Raw genomic sequence first — 20,530 nt, 5'->3', positions numbered from 1 at the left:
ATAATACAAACTTAACATGGATCAATCTGTTCCTTGCTTTTTACCAACAAAGTCGGACCTGAACCCAAACTATAATGTCATGGGAATTCTGAACTTCTACTGGGAGGTGCAGGATTAACCTTCTTGCCTCCCCCTTCTAGGGTGTTAATAGCCTGGTGATGCCGTCTGTTCTTTGGGATCCCATAAGATTGGGTCAGGCATTGCAATCTCCTGTGTATTTGGGTAATTGTTGCAACAGAAATCCTGCTAGGAATTAGGGAGTCATTTGTGCAAGACTGGTATATTTGGGATCCCATAAGATTGGGTCAGGCACTGCAATCTCTTGACTCTTGAATCTCTTGACTCTTGATCTCTGGACCTGTGTATTTGGGTAATTGTTGTAAAAGAAATCCTGCTAGGAATTAGGGAGTCATTTGCGCAGGACTGGTATGTTGCCTGTTTCCCTCTTGAGTAGTACTAATGTATGTTGCACTCTTATCAAAATTATCTGACATGGCCAATCCTGTTCACAGACGCCAAATTTAACAGAATAGGTAATCAACTGAATGATCAGACACAGATTAACTATAATGCATAGCTTATTAAATGGGTGCATTATAATGCAAAACAGATTTTGGATAAAAAAACGTACATACACACAGAATAATTAAAGAGTCACAACATATTAAAAGAAAAAGATGGACATTTAAAGGACCCAACATAGTCTAAATAATAAAATGAATTCTACCTTTATTGATAACATTAATATTATCATAAAACATGTATGATATCTGTTTTTTCATTTTTATTCAAACATCAATTCCCCACCCCTTCCCCTAACCTACTGTATTATAATATAGCAGCTGATAGTGGAACATATTCCGTAATACTTATACAGTATTTACAAAATGTACAGGTTGTGCTTTAAGCAGATAGGAGGGGGTGGGTTGAAGTCATTTTGAAAAAGGTGAAAATATAAAAATTGTCAATGGGCGCAATATTTATTTTAAGGAATCATATTATCAAAAAACTGAATTAATTTTAGTATTCAGACTGTTCCAGGTAACTTAAAACTCCTCTACTATTCTTGGCATTTAGTAGCCTGATATATATCAGCCCATTTCCTTTTCATTATGAAATCTGCACATACATAAGAAAAGAGGGTCAAGCTGGGAATCACTATTTTAGTAAAACAGTTCAGAACACAGCTAATATCCTCATAATTAACATTCTTCACAGCAAAGTCTAAGGTGGCTCTGGTAATACAGGTGAACTGCTGGAGGGATCCAAACCTCCAAGGACGAAGGACCATCCCACTGAAACTGGAGTACTCTAGTTACAATCAGTAAGGCCATTAGGCTTCCCCCAGCTTCCTACATTCCCAGTTCCAAGAGTGGAAGGCCTCTAACCTGATTGCAGATCACTTACCCAACTACCTCTGTGTCATCAAGTGTGGCCTCCCTGGGCTGTTGAGGGAGAGAACCTGGAGAGTTTATACTCCCTGATTATATCCAGGGAACCCAGGGAGTTGTGGCCAATTGAGATAAATGGGAATGTACCTTCATCTGAGCATAGTGAGTAAAGGGGCACACTTTTAACATTGCTTAACACTCTCGCTTATAGCAGATTGACGGCTGGGCAGGCTTTTCATCATTCTGAGGAGACGTCATATGACTTTCTTTCAGAACATGCTGCTTTTGTGGTCGTGGGGCCGTGCAGCGGCATGATCTGTTACCTGCTCTGTCCACCAGACACAGTCGATTACTAATCATTATACCAGCCCACTGCCAGTATCATGTGATCGTTGTAATCCCAACAAAAGGCAGTGAATTAATCGATTTCAGTAAAAATGGTTGCTTATACCAATGAAATTCACTGGTATAAGCAATCATAATGTTTAAAAATCCTAAACATTACCCCAGAGTAGTACACTGTAACAGTGTTACTATGTAAGCAACACATTGTATTGCTCTGGCCACAGTGGGGGTTGATTTTCTAAAACTGGAGAGTTTTGAAAATCTGGTGCAGCTGTGCAATCAGCTTCTAACTACAGCTTGTTCAATTAAGTTTTGACAAAAAAAAGTGGAAGCTTATTGGTTTCTCTTTACAGCTGCACCAGATTTTTCCCTCTCCAGTTTTAGTAAATCAACCTCAGTTTGTTAAAAAAAAAAAGAGAAAAAAATAATAAAAATAAAAAAATATTGAAAAAAAAATTATTAAACCACCACACCAGTTATATGATAATGGTGTACTGCACAAGTGACAGTATGTAAAATGTCTTCATTTTCAAAAAAATTGTGACAAAAAATTACATCTTCAAAAAACTTGCTATGCCTTTTACTAAATACATTGTACTGTCTACTTTACAAAAAGGAGCAATTTGGGGGTATTTGTACTGTCCTGGCATTTTCGGGCCTCGAGAAATCAGATAGGGTGTCAGTACATCAGGATTAATCAATTTTCAAAAATACCATAGTTTGTGGACTCTTATATATACTGTATACCAAGGGTCTTCAAACTATGGCCCCCCAGTTATTCAGGCACTACAATCCACATCATGCCTAGTCATGTCTGTGAATGTCAGAGTTTTACAATGCCTCATGGGATGTGTAGTTCCGCAACAGCTGGATGGCCATAGTTTGAGAATCTCTGCTGTATACCATAGTTTGTGGATAACTTTCCTACAGACTAAATAATAAACATTTATTTGGGTTATTTTCACCAAGGAAATGTAGCAGAATACATTTTGAACTAAATTTATGAAGAGAGGTTTTTTATTTGCAACATTTTATAGCAGAAACAAAGGAAAAAACACTTTTTTTTTTTTCAAAATATTATTTTAGTAAAAAAAAAAAACTCAGTGGTGATTAAATACCACCAAAAGAAAGCTCTATTTATAAATAGAACTCCACTGCCTAAAAAGGGATCAGTCGATGTTGTCATGTTCCATTCCCATTCTGTAAACAATGGGCGCCATGCCAATGATGTGAAAAGGACACCGGGGATCCACCTTCTGCGAAGAAGAATATATAATATTAATTTGCAATATTTAATATTTACCTAGCGTAAAAAATGTATGCCATAATAAACAAAGAAAACAATTATAAACAAAAACACTATGGGATTCATTTATTAAAAATGGAAAGTTCAAAATCTGGAGCAGCTCTGCATAGAATCCAATCAGCTTCCAGGTATTTTTTGTCAAAGCTTAATTGAGTAAGCTGAAGTTAGAATCTGATTGGCTACCATGCACAGCTGCACCAGATTTTGCACTCTCCAGTCTTCGTAAATCAACTCCTATGCATTGCCTTTAAGCATTTTAAAACCATGACTGTGCTTTTTAGCTTCCAGTAAAAATTGGAAATAGACTACTTGTGTGGTACAGAAATCCGTGAACAGTGAAGGCCAATTATTATTTCAGTATGTATTGACAATCATTTTCATTGAATCAGTACTGCTGCACCTGTAAATTGCATTCATGCTGGAAGCATGGTATTCAAATCAGTAGGAGCTTGTGTTCTTCTGACACCATCTGTGCAACTTATGGAATAAAGCCAAATGTGGCATCATAGAGGATCACACATGTTATGATATTACAGTCTTATTACCGTAGTCTGGAGATTACCTTTACACTTGTTTATATAAATAAAAAACTATAAATAATATAAAATAATATACAATATTATGCTTTGTTTTGCCTTAATCATTGTACTTGCTAGTCAATGAAGGAATAAGCATCATTGTTTCTGGGACCTAAAATCAGCTCCAGGCAACAAACTTTCATTGGAAGAATGAAAGAGAGAAATAGATTGTTGCTGTCTTGAGAAACACATATATGCTTTGATAAACCATGGGCATGACTGTATGTCTACTTTGCAACTAGGGATGAGCTGAACTCCCCTGGGTTCGGTTCTAGCAGAGTTCGATGAACTTCAAAGAAGTTTGGACGCCATACCTGATCCCCATTAAAATGAATGGAAGCCTAAATCTGTCAAATTAAAAATGCCTTCTTCTGGGCCAATAGGTAAATAGATAAAAAAATAGCAAGGGGGATGTTCATTTTCCTGGGAAATAAAAAGATGCTTAAAGTGTAACATTAAAATGGCCAATTCCTTCAAATAACACGCCTGGGGTGCCTTTATCCTACCTGTGAAGAGGTGCATCTCTGTGATGTACTTAAAGTGCTGAAGCGTTTACAAAGAAAAAAAAATAATTTTAAATTGCCATTTTCTTTCAACTCCATGGGTCTACTATGGGGGACCTTTGGATTCGTCTGTGTGTTTTTTTTTTTTTTTTTTTAAGAAGCTGGTTTAAACTGAATCATTTTTATTTTTTATTTTATTTTTTTAAATATCTGGATCAGTGATCTGCCATTCATGGTAAGAGTCCACTGAGGGGCAGGATCAATTTACACTGGTCATCAGATCATTGTTAATCGACATTGGAGATGGGACAAGTGCCTCTTCCTCACATCCCTGGTCCTGTGGATGTGGGGGGCTGTGGGGAGGACCAATCACAGCCCTTTTCAGGATAAGGAGGCCTAAGATATCCAGCTCCCCCTACTTGAATAAGTAAGTGGTACAAAGCACCCCTAGTTCTTCACTCACAAAAAATGATATATAGCATATGAACACCAAAAAATGAATGCCCTATGATCTTAAATAAAATGAATGTCCCTAAAAAATCTCCCTGAAAAAGTAAGCTCCCCAGCCAACTGCTGAATGTAAAAAATGGATGGAATGCTAAAAGATGTTATTGATCAGATATGGGCATGACCATATTTCCTAAATGACATCACCCAGGATCCAAGGCCAGTTTGTTGACATTAAACTGAAAGCTGGGGAGCTGACATTTGTGATAAAGAACTGAAAGGAGAGGATCATCATGGTGGCACTTGTCATATTAGAGTCATCATGTTCATGTCTGCTTTTAATTTTTAGGGAGACTCTACACCATTTTGTTTTCCTTTTGCATAGAGTTCCCTCTCAAAATCCATACCAGGCCCTCATTATGGATAAGGGGTGGTATAGATGTTTAGGGGGATCCACCAGCAACTTTTTTCACAATTATAAATTAGTCAGCCTTTATAAGTAATTTAGTGGCAATAGTTTTCCATTTTTCTAAATGTCACTTTTACTGCAACACAGTCTACAGGTGTGCCACTTCATGTGTAAGTTTAAAGTGTTACTAAAGGCAACAGTTTTTTTTTTTTTTTTGGATAGTGTCAGGTTAAGTCAGGTTTTATTGCCATCTTTGCCCCTTGTAATGAGATTCACTTCAATTGGCACCCAGACTTGGGATGATGTAAGGCACATGTGTCAAACACAAGGCCCGCGGGCCGAATCTGGTCCTCCAGGCCATTTAATGTGGCCCTCGCATTTCTCCTGCAACTGCGGTACCCCCTTATGCAGCTGTGGAGAGGCTCATCTCTGCCCTCCAGTCTCAGCAGCAGAGAGGACAGAACTCCATCTACATATCCTGTGCTCTGCGTGCAGCCACAGCACCACTTGGTCTCTGCCTCCCCTGGTCTCAGAATTCAGCAGCCCTCTTCTGGCCCTCCTCCAGAACCTGCACTTACTGCTTCCCAGATCTACCCCAGCTTCTTCCCAGCAGCAGCACATGGTAAGGGGGATGCAATGTGATGTAAGGGAGGGTCAGGACTAGGGATAGACCGATATGTTTTTTTCAGGGCTGATACCGATACCAATATTTTTGGTCACAATGTATCGGTATCGGCTAATATGGGCCGATATTTTGCACATTTAAAGTTTTGAAAAATAATTTTTTTCTGTTTAGAGTTGGATGCCATTAGTGAAGCATGAAATGTCAATAGTGGTGTTGCATTATTGCAGCATGACGTACAATTTTCGTCTGCACAGGTCACTGCACCTGACAATTAGTTTGAATCACGAAGATATTAGACTGTTGATAAAAATAATTATGCCTGTCCATTTACTCAATCAGTTTTTTCAAGGTGAGGGGGCAGTGTTTCTTCCCCCATCTTGGTACAAAGGGGAGAAGGGGTATTGCTGGTTGTTAAAGAAAGGTGACTGTAAGTTCACTAAAAATTTCTGATATTGGCATAAATGTTTAGGCTGCAGAAGTGCTCACTCTATTGTATAGTGTTTTAAGCTTGGAAAGGTTGTTCTGACAATGCTACTATGCTGTTAAAAAGAAACATAGAGCTGCTCATTTTCAGGAATTAGGTTTTTCATTTTTTTTCTAATTTCTTGTAATCTTGCCCCTATTCCCATTATCTTGCTGCCATTCCCTTTATCTGGCTTAATTTGACATCATCTTTCCAACACCCTGGAGTTATTTCAGTCAAGTTTCCCCACCTGAGGTTCCAATAATGATGTAGCGATTATGTGGCTCTGCCGGTATGGCTGGGGTGTGTGAGTCTATTTTCAATTTATTATTGGTCCACCCAGAGAGCTCTCATCTATTGGACTGTAAGAGAGAATCTTTGTGAATCAGTGCCCTTTTTTCTTGTTCCCTTTTCGAGAAGTTTAGCTCAATTCTGGAGTGGGTGTTGTCAGGGTATAGCTCCATTATAAAATAATTAGACAGAGGCAGTGAAAGGTAGGTGCTTGGGGGGGCTATAGCCCCCCTCCCAAAATATTTCTCACAGCACCCCTGTAGCACCCCCATCAGCAGCTGCCCTGGGCGCCCCCCCCCCAACTCGCCCCTGTGTGTACACTCACAACTTTCTCCTATCTGTAATGTCAGGAGTACTCACAGGGAGTTGCAGAATGATGTCATTCCAGTGCTCAGCCAGCATAGTCACTTGCTAAGTCTTAGCCAATCATGGTGTGTCCATGCTCCAGTCCCTCCTGCTTCCCCTGCCGATAGATTTTGACGTTAGGCAGTTCTAGAGGAGTAGAAAGAAGCTAAAATTACCTTCAGCTCTTCTGAGTCACGGTGAGTATTTTTCCTTTCGGTTTGTTTTAGGAAGGGAGATGTTCTTTGTTTAGAGCAGGCAGAAGAGGGAAAGGGTAAAAGTAGCAAAGCAAAGCATGCTTTTACTATTTGTTCATGTTGTGTTTATCCTGACACCAGTCTGTAAAAGATCCTCAGCATCAGAGGGACAGAAGACAGACTTTCTTTCATTTCTACCAGCAAAAATTATATTTCTTACAGAGACTATCTGACTGGGGGAACATAATGCAGGGTCTGTTTGTTCTGCCCCTGCCTCCCTACCTCTGCTTGATCTTTAACCCTTAAGGCTCCCTCACACTAGCTTTATCTTCTGAAGAGCAATCCACATTTAGATCACTCTTCAGAAAGCAGTAGACAGGTGGTGAGGAGGTGTTGTGTCACCTCTTCTTTGCCTGCTTTAATCCCCACACTAGTGTATCACAATAGTGTAAATTGCACCCAGTTGTGAGGCTGTTGCAGAACAGCTCTATTCGCTTGAATGGGTTGTACTTAGTGGGTGCTAGCACCTGCCAAAAACAACAGGGGGTGTAATTCCTGTCATGACATTAAGCATCATGGCTGCAGCATGTGTGCACCCCCAGCCACTTCCTATGCTGCTAAAGGGGTAGCAGTTGGGATGGTAAAAACTTGTCTCAACTGCAGGCTCCATAACCACTAGTGTGAGAGGGTCCTATCATTGCTGGTGTGGTTTCACAATAAGGCCCCTTTCACACAGGCGGTCCAAGCAGGTCAGTTTTTCAGGCGGACCTAATCGGACACTCCATTCTCCTCTATGGAGTGGCGGGTGTAAACAGACATGTGTCAGTTTTCACCCTCCTACATCCAATCTGATATCTGCTAAAAACAGACAGATGGGGATCCGTTCACCTCTGTCTGGGCAGATCAAATGGCAGTGGAGTGTAAATGGACAGGCACTCCGTTTACATCTGACTGCCCATAGAGGAGAGTGGGCTGTGTCTGCTGGAATCAGCAGACAGATTTCCCTCTGAACAGTCCAACTGGTGTGAAAGGGGTCCAAATCTTACTACAGAAAAACCTTGGATTGCGAGTAACTTTGCCTGCAAGTGTTTTACAAGAGGAGCACATTTTTTTTTATAAATTTTAATTTGAGAAACGAGCAAGGTCTTGCAATACAAGTAGGGTCACACCCTATTTTAGTCAAAGAGAGCTGTCTTAATTAGCACTTCTGAAGTTGTTATGACTTTAGAAAAGTTTCCTGTACTACTTCAAGGCAACTTCTATCCGACTTGTGTCCATAGACTTTAAGTAAGGGTTTGTGAAAACATAGATGCTTATGCTCAAAAAAACTCAAATAAGCTCAAAGGAGCTCAAAGAAGCATAAAAAAGCACAAGCTTCTTCAAGCCGAAATAAAAGCTCAAATGCCTGTAAAAGCAGTTTTTTTTTGAGCTGCAGTGTGCATGAGCCCTAAGTCAGATCCTCATCTTAATTGATGTAATTTGGATCTGACATTACAGGAAGATTACCCAGGCATTCCCTGAATTTGCCTTGAAGTCACTTTGCTGTAATCTTTTTATTTGGACTATAGACTGAAGGACTTATAAATAAATGGTTGTGGAACGAATCATTGAAGTTTCCATTATTTCCTACGGGGAAATTAACTTTGATATAGGACTGCCTTGGATTACAAACATGTTTCTGGAATAAATTATGCCACAATCCAAAGTTTTACTGTGTAAGAAAAGAGAGCTTTCTATCTGAATTCACTCTCCCTTACTGTAGCTTTTTTTTTTTTTTAATCTGATATAAATACATGTCAACCAATCAAACTAAGGGGTCATTTGTATCTGCAGTAAGGGAGCAATAAAAACAGACAGTCAAGGTTTACTGCCACCTGAACCCCTCCCTAACACCACCCTCAAACCATGTGTAATGTATGCATAGTTACATAGTACAGTTAAAAAAAGAAACAAGTCAATCTAGTTCAACCAAAAAAAAAAAAGATATTGAAAACCCCATATACACAATCCTGTCCAGAGGAAGGCAAAAAAATAAAATAAAGCATTATCCAGTTGGCTCCAGCTAGGGAAAAAATAATCCTTCCTGATTCTCCAGAAGGCAATGAGATATTCCCTGGCTCAACTACCCCTGGCACTGTTACCTCTAAAAATTAGTATCTAGTTATATTTTGCGCATTTAGGAATATATCCAGCTCAGTCTAGTGAGCTGGCCAGAACCAGGTCTTGAGAGGATCTATTCCCCTTGTTCATAGCTCTTACTGTGAAGAAGCATTTCCGAATTTGGAGGTTAAGTCTCTTTTCCTTCTGACGTAAAAAGTGCCTCTTTGTAATGACCTGAAAGTGAATAACTCTAGAATAACCAAGTTCACTGAGCGTTTACATGACCACTGCTTGCTCAGTTCTCCCCTTCACTCTAAACACAGAGCAGTGACTGTCAGTTACCGCTGTCTGCTCCGTCCCTCCAGCTCTTATTTTACACCATATCCTCTGCTGTATGTTACATAGTCCTGACCACTGTCCTACATATGATAGCTGCATTACATACACTCTGTTGTACATTAGATTAGTACTGATCACGCCATATTCTATTTTGTTTGATACATAGTCAAAACTGCTGTGCCATGTATGTGAGATTATCCTGACCACTGCACTATTTACACTGTGTTGTAAGTAACATTCCTGACTGCTGCAATGTATTTATTTATTTTTTTCCAAAAAATTTTTATATGAAAAAAAAAAAAAACAGTACATAGTAGGACCTTTGTAAAGTACCTCGCCAAAGAACAAGGCGCATATTGTACATGTAACAGTTACAAATCAGGCAAAATATAACATCTTACATAACCAACAATCTAAGTTTTCAAGACTATTCAAATATAACAACTGAGGAAAGGACCCATCTGTGTTACTACCCATAACAGAGTGTGAAAAGATGGAGCCTATTACAGTACCTTGCAAAAGTATTCAGCCCCCTTGAACTTTTTCTGCAACCTTTTTTTTACATTTCAGGCTTCAAACATAAAGATATAAAACTGTATTTTTTTGTGAAGAATCAACAACAAGTGGGACACAATCATGAAGTGGAACGAAATTTATTGGATATTTCAAACTTTTTTAACAAATAAAAAACTGAAAAATTGGGCATGCAAAATTATTCAGCCCCCTTAAGTTAATACTTTGTAGCGCCACCTTTTGCTGCGATTACAACTGTAAGTCGCTTGGGGTATGTCTCTATCAGTTTTGCACATTGAGAGACTGAAATTTGTGCCCATTCTTCCTTGCAAAACAGCTCGAGCTCAGTGAGGTTGGATGCAGAGCGTTTGTGAACAGCAGTTTTCAGTTCTTTCCACAGATTCTCGATTGGATTCAGGTCTGGACTTTGACTTGGCCATTCTAACACCTGGATATGTTTATTTGTGAACCATTCCATTGTAGATTTTGCTTTATGTTTTGGATCATTGTCTTGTTGGAAGACAAATCTCCATCCCAGTCTCAGGTCTTTTGCAGACTCCATCAGGTTTTCTTCCAGAATGGTCCTGTATTTGGCTCCATCCATCTTCCCATCAATTTTAACCATCTTCCCTGTCCCTGCTGAAGAAAAGCAGGGCCAAACCATGATGCTGCCACCACCATGTTTGACAGTGGGGATGGTGTCTTCAGGGTGATGAGCTGTGTTGCTTTTACGCCAAACATAACATTTTGCATTGTTGCCAAAAAGTTCGATTTTGGTTTCATCTGACCAGAGCACCTTCTTCCACATGTTTGGTGTCTCCCAGGTGGCTTGTGGCAAACTTTAAACAACACTTTCTATGGATATCTTTAAGAAATGGCTTTCTTCTTGCCACTCTTCCATAAAGGCCAGATTTGTGCAGTATATGACTGATTGTTGTCCTATGGACAGAGTCTCCCACCTCAGCTGTAGATCTCTGCAGTTCATCCAGAGTGAGAGAGTTTCAGACTTTTGGAGAGAGTTTGCTGCACTGAAAGTAAAGGGGCTGAATAATTTTTCACGCCCAATTTTTCAGTTTTTTTATTTGTTAACAAAGTTTGAAATATCCAATAAATTTCATTCCACTTCATGATTGTGTCCCACTTGTTGTTGATTCTTCACAAAAAATTACAGTTTTATATCTTTACGTTTGAAGCCTGAAGCCTGCTCTACAGGTTCCTCACTCAGAGCTACCTAATGATGTAAAATGATTGGATAAAGAGAAAACAGGTGGTGTAAGGAAGTAAGGAAAGTCAGGGGTTGTATAGACGAGGAAGGGCTTTAAGGGAGAGAGGAAGATGGTAAGAGAGGGTTGGAGGGAGGGAGGGAGGGAAGGGGGTAAGGAAGGTGTTACCTCATCAATCTCTATCAGCGGTGTATACACCTCACTTAGTCCATGATAAAAATGCGTAGTAAAGCATTATGGTTACAACATATATCATTGAAAGGTGTTTCTCTGTGGCAAAGGTCCTCCTAGACCATCCCTTGGTTAGGGGAGGGAGACCTACCATCACAACTTAAATATCAAGTATCGAATAGGGGATAATGCGCCTGGGTAATGCGCATTTAGTTTGGAGGGTTGGCAAGATCTAGTCCCATCAAGTTCTTGTATCTGTCTGTGGTTGTGAAATGAGTCCAACAAGCCCAAATGCGTGAGAATTTAGAAGGTGAGTCTCGAGCTATGTAAAGCAACTCTTCCATTTCTGCAATTTTTCCAATACGTTTAAACCATTTAGAAATAGTCGGTACATAGGGTGAACCCCAATGTGCCAGGATGCAAAGTTTAGTTGCATTGATGATTTGAATAACCATAGACTTACAATATGTTTGCATGGATGATGGGGAATGATGAAGTATAAATTGGGCTGGTGTGTGCTCTAGAGCAGGCATCACTAAATGGCGGACCGCGGGCCAGGTCCGGCCCCAATCACTCTCTCAACCGGCCCGCAGCGGTCTCGCCATTTAGATGCCTGTTCTTCTCTCAGCTGTCACGGTTTCGCTTTCATCTTCACAGACCCAACTGCGGGAGGCAGGGACAGTTCTGGAGGGAGGGCGGAAGCTAAACAAGCCAGTGATTGGTTGCTAAGATAAAGGGCAGTCCAAGCAACCAATCACCAGTTTGCAGCTTCCGTCTTCTATTCAGAGCTACTGTGCCGCTCGTCCTCCTGTCTGTGTAAGGCAGGGGAAATGTGTGAAGATAGAGAGGTGATGTGTGGCGAGGACGGAGTAGGAGGAAGAATGGACTACAGCAGAACAAGGTGGAGTGTATAAATAGGTCACTATTTTTACAGCATTAGAAAACTATGATCACTGAGTGGGGAGAGATGTTGCAGCAGTGATCACTGTGAAGGAGGTAGTAAGAAGTGATCACTGCTGCTGATTGATGGGAGATCAATGTCTGAACCTGTGTAAACCCTACATCTGGTGCCTGCTATGTCTGCTGTGTGTGATGGTTGCAGGAGACATTGAAAGGGATCAAAATGCTAACTAATTGTCAGCTTGCTATAGTGCTTTTTTTCTCCTATCTCAATCTTAAGTGCAGTCATTGTTTGCTGCCCCCTATTTTATGTTAAGGGGCACACTGATGGGCACAGCAAAATGTGTCCATCAGCATGCCCCTTAAAGTGGTTGTAAACCCCCAAGTAGTGTTTGTATCTAAAGGTAAGCCTATAATAAAGCTTACCTATAGGTACTGTAGATATCTACTAAACTTGCACCGTTTGACGTTATCAGCACATGCGCTCTGAATGAACCCGTGTGCCCTGTGCCATGATTGGCGGCTCCCGGGCGCATGCACAGGAGTGACGTCCTCACTGCTCTGGCCAATCAGGTGGCCAGATGACGCGAACTCGGAAGTAAGACGGCTGAACATGTCAGCCATGTTACCAGTGAGCGAGCGGCGCTGCAGGGGCTTCGTTCTAAGGTAAGTATTTCATAATGAGCTAGTATGCGATGCATACTAGCTCATTATGCCTTTGTCTTCCAGGTTTTTTTTTTCTGAGGTTTACAACCTCTTTAACATAAAATGTACCCATCAGAGTGCCCCTTAACATAAAAAATGGGGCATGCTGATGGGCACATATTATGTAAGTGGGATTGCACTGATGGGCACATGTTAAGGGGGGCACTCTGATGAGGACACCTGAAGTAAGGGGGCACACTGATCTGAATACCGGATCTAAGGTGGCACTGTGATGGCCCCACCTGATGTAAGGGGGCACTCTTAAGAGGACACCTGATGTAAAGGAGCACTCTAACCTTATTCGATGGGTACAAATGATGTAAGGGGGCACTCTGATGATGGCACCTAATGTAAGGGGGCCTTATGATGAAGAAACCTGATGTAAGGGGGGCACTCTGATGGGGACATCTCATATAAGGGGGTACCCTGACAGTGGCAACTGTTTTATGGGGGGACCCAATGTAATGAATCACTCTGGTAGGGGCACCTGATGTAAGGGGGAACACTATTGGGGACAGTTACAGAGTATTACCAGAGCGTGTGGAGAAAACAGTAATAAAAGCATCATAGAGCGTGGCTGTGCCAAAAAAAAGGAAAGTAGAAGCGTACAATCTTTCATGGCACATGCTTGAGATTCGGACCTCGGCCAGAAGAAAATTTTAGTGACCGGACCTCCTTGAATTTTAATTCACTACCCCTGCTCTAGAGGGTATGTGGAAATTTGTGTTGTCATTTCATGGCAATTTATTTTCTTTGTTGCTCATTACATAATTTTAGCAAGGTTTATTGTCTTAAGTCCCCATTCACACTAAGGCGACCTGTGAGGCGACCTGGTCGCCTCTCAGGTCGCCGTAGGTCGCCTCCCATAGGGAAGTTGCGGACCCGTTCTAATAGGAGCGACACAAGTCGCTCTGACTTAGAAAAAGGGTCCAGAGCTTCTTTGGGGCGACCTGGAGGCGACCGCCATAGACTTCAATGTTATGAAGTCCGTGGCGGCCGCTCCGAGGTCGCGGCGTGCTGCTCGCACCGCGACCTCCGAGGTCGCGGTGCGAAGTAGCGTCGCTTGTATGTGAACGGGGCCTAACAGTTGCTGGTTACAAAGTAGTTCCCAACAAATGTAAACGTGTTCTTTTTGTTTATTGCTTTGCAGAGTCCGAGTAAAAAAAAAATAAATAAATAAATTCACATGTTTTTACCTGCGAAAAGTTATTATTACTGGCCCTGACATTTGCTGGGGGCTCTTATTGCTTTCCCCAATGGAGCTTATTTTTCTTCCAGAATCTCTTCAGTGTACCTCAAGGCCTTTTTTAGCCTATACAAAGGGATAAAGGTAGCACACTATAGGCCATGAAAAAAATAATCACTTTGCCCACACCTATTTTACCCATGTCCACATTGTGGCCATTAGCATCAGCCCCCCTACTTATCAGCACCTCCAAAAAACAGTAAAAAAAAAAAAAAAAAACAGCAGTTTTCTACCACTACTATTTTTATAAAATTATTTTTCAAAAGTCTTTATAAAATTCTTTATATTGTGAGATACTTTCTACAATTTTCCATTTTACCATGACTCTTGGATTCTGGAAATACTGCTAAAATACTATTGCCTAAACCTGATAACATGCTACAGACTGGAAGTTTAATATAACTAATGCTTGTTAGGAGTGACAAGCACTGAAATATTCCAGGCTTTTGCAAAAACCAGACATCAATGAAACTGCAATAAAGGTTTTTATTGGCATTACAAGAATAAATTTAACAACATTTCAAACATAACAAACAAAGTAAGTGTGGGCAAAACTACCAAGATTTTTTTTTTTTCTGTTTTATTCACTTTCCAAGGAACTCACATCTCAAACCACACTGTTCTGCTGCAGTACAGTACCAATGTTCAACTATATCAATGTCATCACTTGCAGTCATTAAAACCTAAGCAGAATTAGCCAGCACTGTTCAGAGGATTTGTTTGAAGATTGACATTGTGTACCATTGGGTAAGGTCAGGAGCTTGGATGAATGATAATATAGTATACTGTACTTGCATCGTATGCTGCTTTGGGAACTTCTAATATAAGCCGTTTTTGACCCATAATGCTAAACTCCAATTGAATATGCAATTGAAATGCATATATACAAACTGTTTTCATTTTTGAAGCATTTGTCATTGCGTATTACAGTAAGTGATCCAGACACCCCTGACAGACAGCATAGAGCGATGGGTGATCAATTTTTTATTTTTTTTATGCTAATGTGGGTACTGAATACTTAGTTTCTTGAAAGTATAATAAGAAGCTCAGTTGAACTGATTTTAATTTTTAAAAAAGTGTATCTTATGGGTGGAAAATATTTTTTTTCTGCAAAAATTTCTGCAGGATTTCCCTGTCTCGACCAGCAAAAATGTAATTACAAATAGTGACAGTAGCTTCTCCTAAGCATTTACATATTAGAGCCCTTCCATCAACTTTTGTAATTCTATAACAAATGTTAAATGTAAATTTAGACACGCTTAATAAAAATAGCATCAACTACATTCCAATTTTTACAAATAGTAAAGTGTTGGATTGAAGACATGTAAAGGTATAGATTAGTGTGTATAAATGTTATCAAACAATATGCACGATTGTCAAATATTAAATCATTAAAGAAGTACAGTCAAAGCTAGAGTCAGGGGCAGTGGATGTAATTTATATTGTTTATTTATGGCAAAACTGTATTGAGCTTATACAGAAAGGGCGAGTCATGTTTATTTCAGTGAGTATATTAAATGATCTATATGACCCTTTTCGAGGATGTTCAATGTTTTTTGGAAGCTATCTTGGAATTGCTATATTCAAATTGTTTATTTTTCTGTTTTTCTTTTCAATTTAAAAAAAAAAAGCTATTTTGGCTTCACTTCTCCTGGGGACAACAGGAGTGCAGTGAGTTCTGCACTCCTGTAAACTGTTTTCAGCTGACAGCAGGCTAAAGCCCACTGTCAGCTGGCGTCACAAAGCTCTGAAAAAGATCCTGACCATATGGTCAGGATCCTCTAAGATGCCTGGACCAGCAGCTAACTCAAAGAGCCGCTGAGAACCGGAGCCAGCCTCTACTACCAACTCCACAGCCCGGAACTCCAGTGAGCTCTGGAGGGAAGAGCAGAGAGCCAGTGACTGACACTCAGAGCTCTCTATTTGGAATGGAGGGAAGAACTGAGGGATTAGTGGTCTTTGCTCGCTTGGTTCTCAGTCCTAGAGCCAGCGGGGGGGGGATGCAGAAGCAGCATTGGATCAATGCTGCAACCATCTAGGTGAGTATAAATGTTTTTTTTAAATGCCCATACTTCTCTTTAAAGGCATTTACTGATCACTGACTTTGTTTAGATTGCAGTATATGATTACATTTGGAAAAAAGAGGCAACCAAGAAAAGCTCAATCTCAACTTCTGATGTCCAGCACCTGGAACCTCATGATCCAGCAAGTTATCGGGATGGATCAAAAGACATTACCACTCACATATTGATTTATACCATACACCTTAAGGGTTTTCAGGAACTTTATAGACAGTTTCTTCGGTTACCTGATGGAGCTATTGTTGAGGTATGTTATAATGTTCAGTTTTATTGGTATCATTCATTCCAAAGTACATGCAAAATTTTCCTTTATCACTTCTGCTCTGGAAGGTTTTACCCCCTTACTGACCAGGCCATTTTTTGGGATACTGCACTGTGTGGCTTTAACTGACAATTGCACAATCGTGCAACACTGTACCCAAATAAAATGGATGTCCTTTTTCCCCCACAAATAGAGCTTTCTTTTGGTGGTATTTGATTACCTCTGAGGTTTTTATTTTTCCCTATAAACAAAATAAGACTGACAATTTTGAAAAAAAAAAAAAAAACAATATTTTTTACTTTCTGCTATAAAACATAGCCAGTTTAGGCCAATATGTATTCTGCTACATGTTTTTGGTAAAAAAAAAAATCCCAATAAGCATGTATTGATTGGTTTTCACAAAAGTTATAGCGTCCACAAACTATGGGATAGATTTATGGACTTTTTATTTATTTATTTATTTATTTATTTATTTTACTAAAAGTGGCGGCAATCAGCAATTTTTATTGGGACTGTGACATTGCAGTGGACAAATCTGAAACTAAGTGACACTTTTTGGGGACCAGTGACACTAATACAGTGATCAGTGCTAAAAAAAATGCACTGTCACTGTACAAATGACACTGACAGAGAAGGGGTTAACATCAGGGGTAATCAAAGGTTTAAATGTGTTCCCTGGGAGTGATTACTAACTGTTAGGGATGGTTGCAATGTAGGAAGACAGAGATCTGTGTTCTGGCTTAGCAGAAACACAAGATCTCCATCTTCCTTACTAGCAGAATGGCAATCTGCCTTGTTTACATAGGCTGATCGCCGTTCTGCCTCTCTATGAACGTTTGCCATGTTTCTGGCGGACAACGGGTTCCCTGGACCCGCTGATTTGCTCCCACTGTGTCCAATCACAGCGGGAATGGGGCTCCAAAGGCACACGCACGTGCCCCAGAGCCCTTGAAAGAAATCCTCTACAGGTACCTGATTTTGAGCTTAAGGGTTGTATGTGAACAAATACACAAAATCTCCTGCGCTCAACAGAGATGTGACGGTGATGGGTCTCTATATCTCTGGGTATAAGCACAGATTTTGCTGCCCTCCTGGGGTCAGGGGAAACCCAATGAGAACACTGTGTAAAGAACAAAAAGATGGCGCACCGACCTTGTGCATTACACAAATGGAGTTTATTCAAATAAAATAAAAGGAAATATACTCACAAACATAAAAACGTAAAAAGCATATTGATCCACAAATGGACCCAAAGTGACCAGGTCATCAGGACACTGTCCAGCTTGCCGGAGAACCTTCCAAGATGGCTGACGCATTTTGAGGGGGCTCTGAAGAAGAGAGGATCCCCCCTCAAAATGTGCCAGCCAACTTGGAAGGTCCTCCGCGTGCTGGACACTGTCCTGATGACCTGGTCACTTTGTGTCCATTTGTGGATCGATATGCTTTTTACAATTTTATGTTTGTGAGTATATTTCCTTTTATTTTATTTTAACAAACTCCATCTGGGTAATGTACAAGATCGGTGTGCCTCTTTTTGTTCTTAATGCAGTGAATGTATGTGGGGTGGTCCTTAGGCGGTTAAATACAACGTTTCTAAGACAAACTAAACACATTTTTGAAAGAACAACTTCCTACTTAGACCTTTTGCACATTCTTTAGTTTTTTTCGGTAAAGTGCTGGTTAGATTTAATCTCCACTATTCAGAGACTGTTTTGGCTTCAGCAAAATGCATATGCTAGATCACACCCCTCTCATTATCTATGGAAAATGAAATGGCCTTTGTACATCAGATGCATTATCATGTTTCTGTACTTTTCCATAACTTAGAAATAGAAAGATGTATAGTTAAGAATAACCAACAAAATAAAACGGCAGGTCATTTTTTAATATTATATTACACTATGGTAGTATTATATTACTACCACTCTCAAAAGTATTATGAACTGGAAAAAATCCAGTTTCCTCTACAGAAAAAGTGCGACACTTGTAATCTATTTTTAAAGAGCGTCCATTTTTTTTCTCTTTAAGTCTCCATGAATGTAGGAATTCAAAATTCAAAAGAACAACTGCTCAAAGCAACTGAACTCTTACAACAACAGGCAGTTTTGAAAAGCATTGCTGAATACATTATGTTTATAAGACTTGATTAAAGGGCATCTTCAGAATTTAGCATGTCAACTGTTGTGCCACTCTTGCTAAATGTGTGTTTGTCTCTAAAGTGTTGCCATCTACATTAACAGATACTTGCATTTGCTATGATAACAGGTGCCACAATAGGTCACATAATTAGAATAGCAATTCTAGCCCCAGGTTCCTTTGATTTTTTTTTTTTTTAACTGTCCACCCCCATCTTTTCTCCCTTAATAAAAACAAATTAGTTTTTGTGTATTCTTAGACTTATGCTCGGGGTTGTTTTTCGCTCATAATGGAATTGGCTGTGAACTGTGTTTTTTTTTTTTTTTTATACCTAGTAAATTTAACATCTTTGAATGTTACCAAATTAATACTAGCAAAAAGTGAAATCTTCATCTTCTTCAGCAAAGGTTACAGCATTTCTAGTGACAGTTGATGTTCCAGCATCTCTCAGTAAACAAGCTTATAAAGGGCAAGGAATTACATTTCTTCACTCATACTGTACAAGTAAATTAATTCAGATTTTGTATATCATTTAAGCTCCAATTATGCTAGGAAAATGTTCCATTTTCAGATCCCAGCATTGTATCATTCACATCATCACATGTAGAGTTCAACATATTTGTTTCCTTCAAAATTCCAGTAAATACTATTAAAGCAGGCCTTGCCAAAAAAAAAAAATGACCTCTTAGCTCTAAAATCCACATTACCCACTTTTGGAAAGAAAGTATGTATGATGTTATGTTCTGAAGAAAATAACATCCACACCTATTACAGTTTGTGTTAAACTGAGATATTGCTGTAGCACTAAGACAACAAGTTGCTCTTAAGGTAAAGACTTCAAACTGTTTTGGCATGTTACAGAAGGGCCTCCACAGAAGTGGAAAAGGTAAACTCCTAGGAACTTTTTACATTCATACATTCCTGTTTTATATAGAAGCAATAGATGCAAAGTTAGCTGGATTTTATACATATTTAAAATTAGTTGAGATGCAGTACAAAGAGAAAATCTGAAATTCAAATACCAATATCACCACCAATCAGATTTCCCATAACTTAAAGTGATACTAAACAGAGAACATAAATTATATATATTGTTACCCGTAAGTTATATTTTGAGATTTATTATCTCAGATATGATTTGGGTTAACTTGAGTTCTTTGACCATGAGTGAAAACTTTAAAACAACAACAGAAATTTATTGGTAAATAGCAAGGAGGCCTAAACTAATACACGGCAATATATCTATAGAACAGAAAAGAGAATATATTCATAGGTGAATGAACAAATACAGAGTATAATATTCAAAACATCACGATACATACAGCAAGACAAACAAAACATAGGACAAGCATTTCGATATAAGTGCAAGAGGTATATTCCATAGTTACCATGCCTGAGAGAGCTTCCTTCTGGTCTGGTGTTTCTAGAGAGCTCTCTCTTCCAAGACTTAACTAATATAAACCTAACTCTCATAGACTTGCCTAGGGCCATACTGATTGGTGGAGCTATCTTACCCCTCTCCTCCCTCCGGGCATATCTCATGCAGGATTGGACAATTTCCCCATCTCCTATCTTTAGCATAAACCATTCCTGAACAGACAGCCACCTTCATTGCACACCTAAAGAGAGCAACTTTGAAGTGGAGGCAGAGATAACGAAGGAAGTGAAATGTCCTGGTGTAAATTATTACCTCGGCTCTGTAAAGTCTGTGAAAAGGAACTTAATGTTGGGTAGGGGGACACACATGTTTAGCCCAACCTAACATTCCTGCACTTCAAAGGACTTGGTAAATCAATTAATTTTTTATACTAAAGTCTGCAGACTGTGTTTACACAAATGGGTACATTCAACTCATATCAACTATTAGTAAAAACCCAAAACCCAATATCTTATAAGTATTTATATATATATATATATATATATATATATATATATATATATATATATACACACACAC

At 39.5% G+C, this 20,530-nt stretch overlaps 1 protein-coding gene across 1 annotated transcript in view; it reads left to right on the top strand.

The window, feature by feature from the left end:
* Nucleotides 1–20,530, top strand: part of LOC309556798 (uncharacterized protein) — a gene marked incomplete at both ends in the record, with an annotated part of 256,883 nt that overhangs the window by 222,770 nt on the left and 13,583 nt on the right. Inside the window, one exon of the mRNA XM_082259313.1 lies at nt 16,207–16,422. Within this exon, the coding sequence (XP_082115439.1) occupies nt 16,207–16,422 (216 nt within the window). The remainder of the gene's footprint in view (nt 1–16,206; nt 16,423–20,530) is intronic.

Source organism: Pelophylax lessonae (assembly GCF_965119305.1).
Source record: "Pelophylax lessonae genome assembly, chromosome: 5".
In the NCBI taxonomy this organism is placed as follows: Eukaryota; Metazoa; Chordata; class Amphibia; order Anura; family Ranidae; genus Pelophylax; species Pelophylax lessonae.
This window is presented reverse-complemented; position numbering and strand designations above follow the sequence as displayed.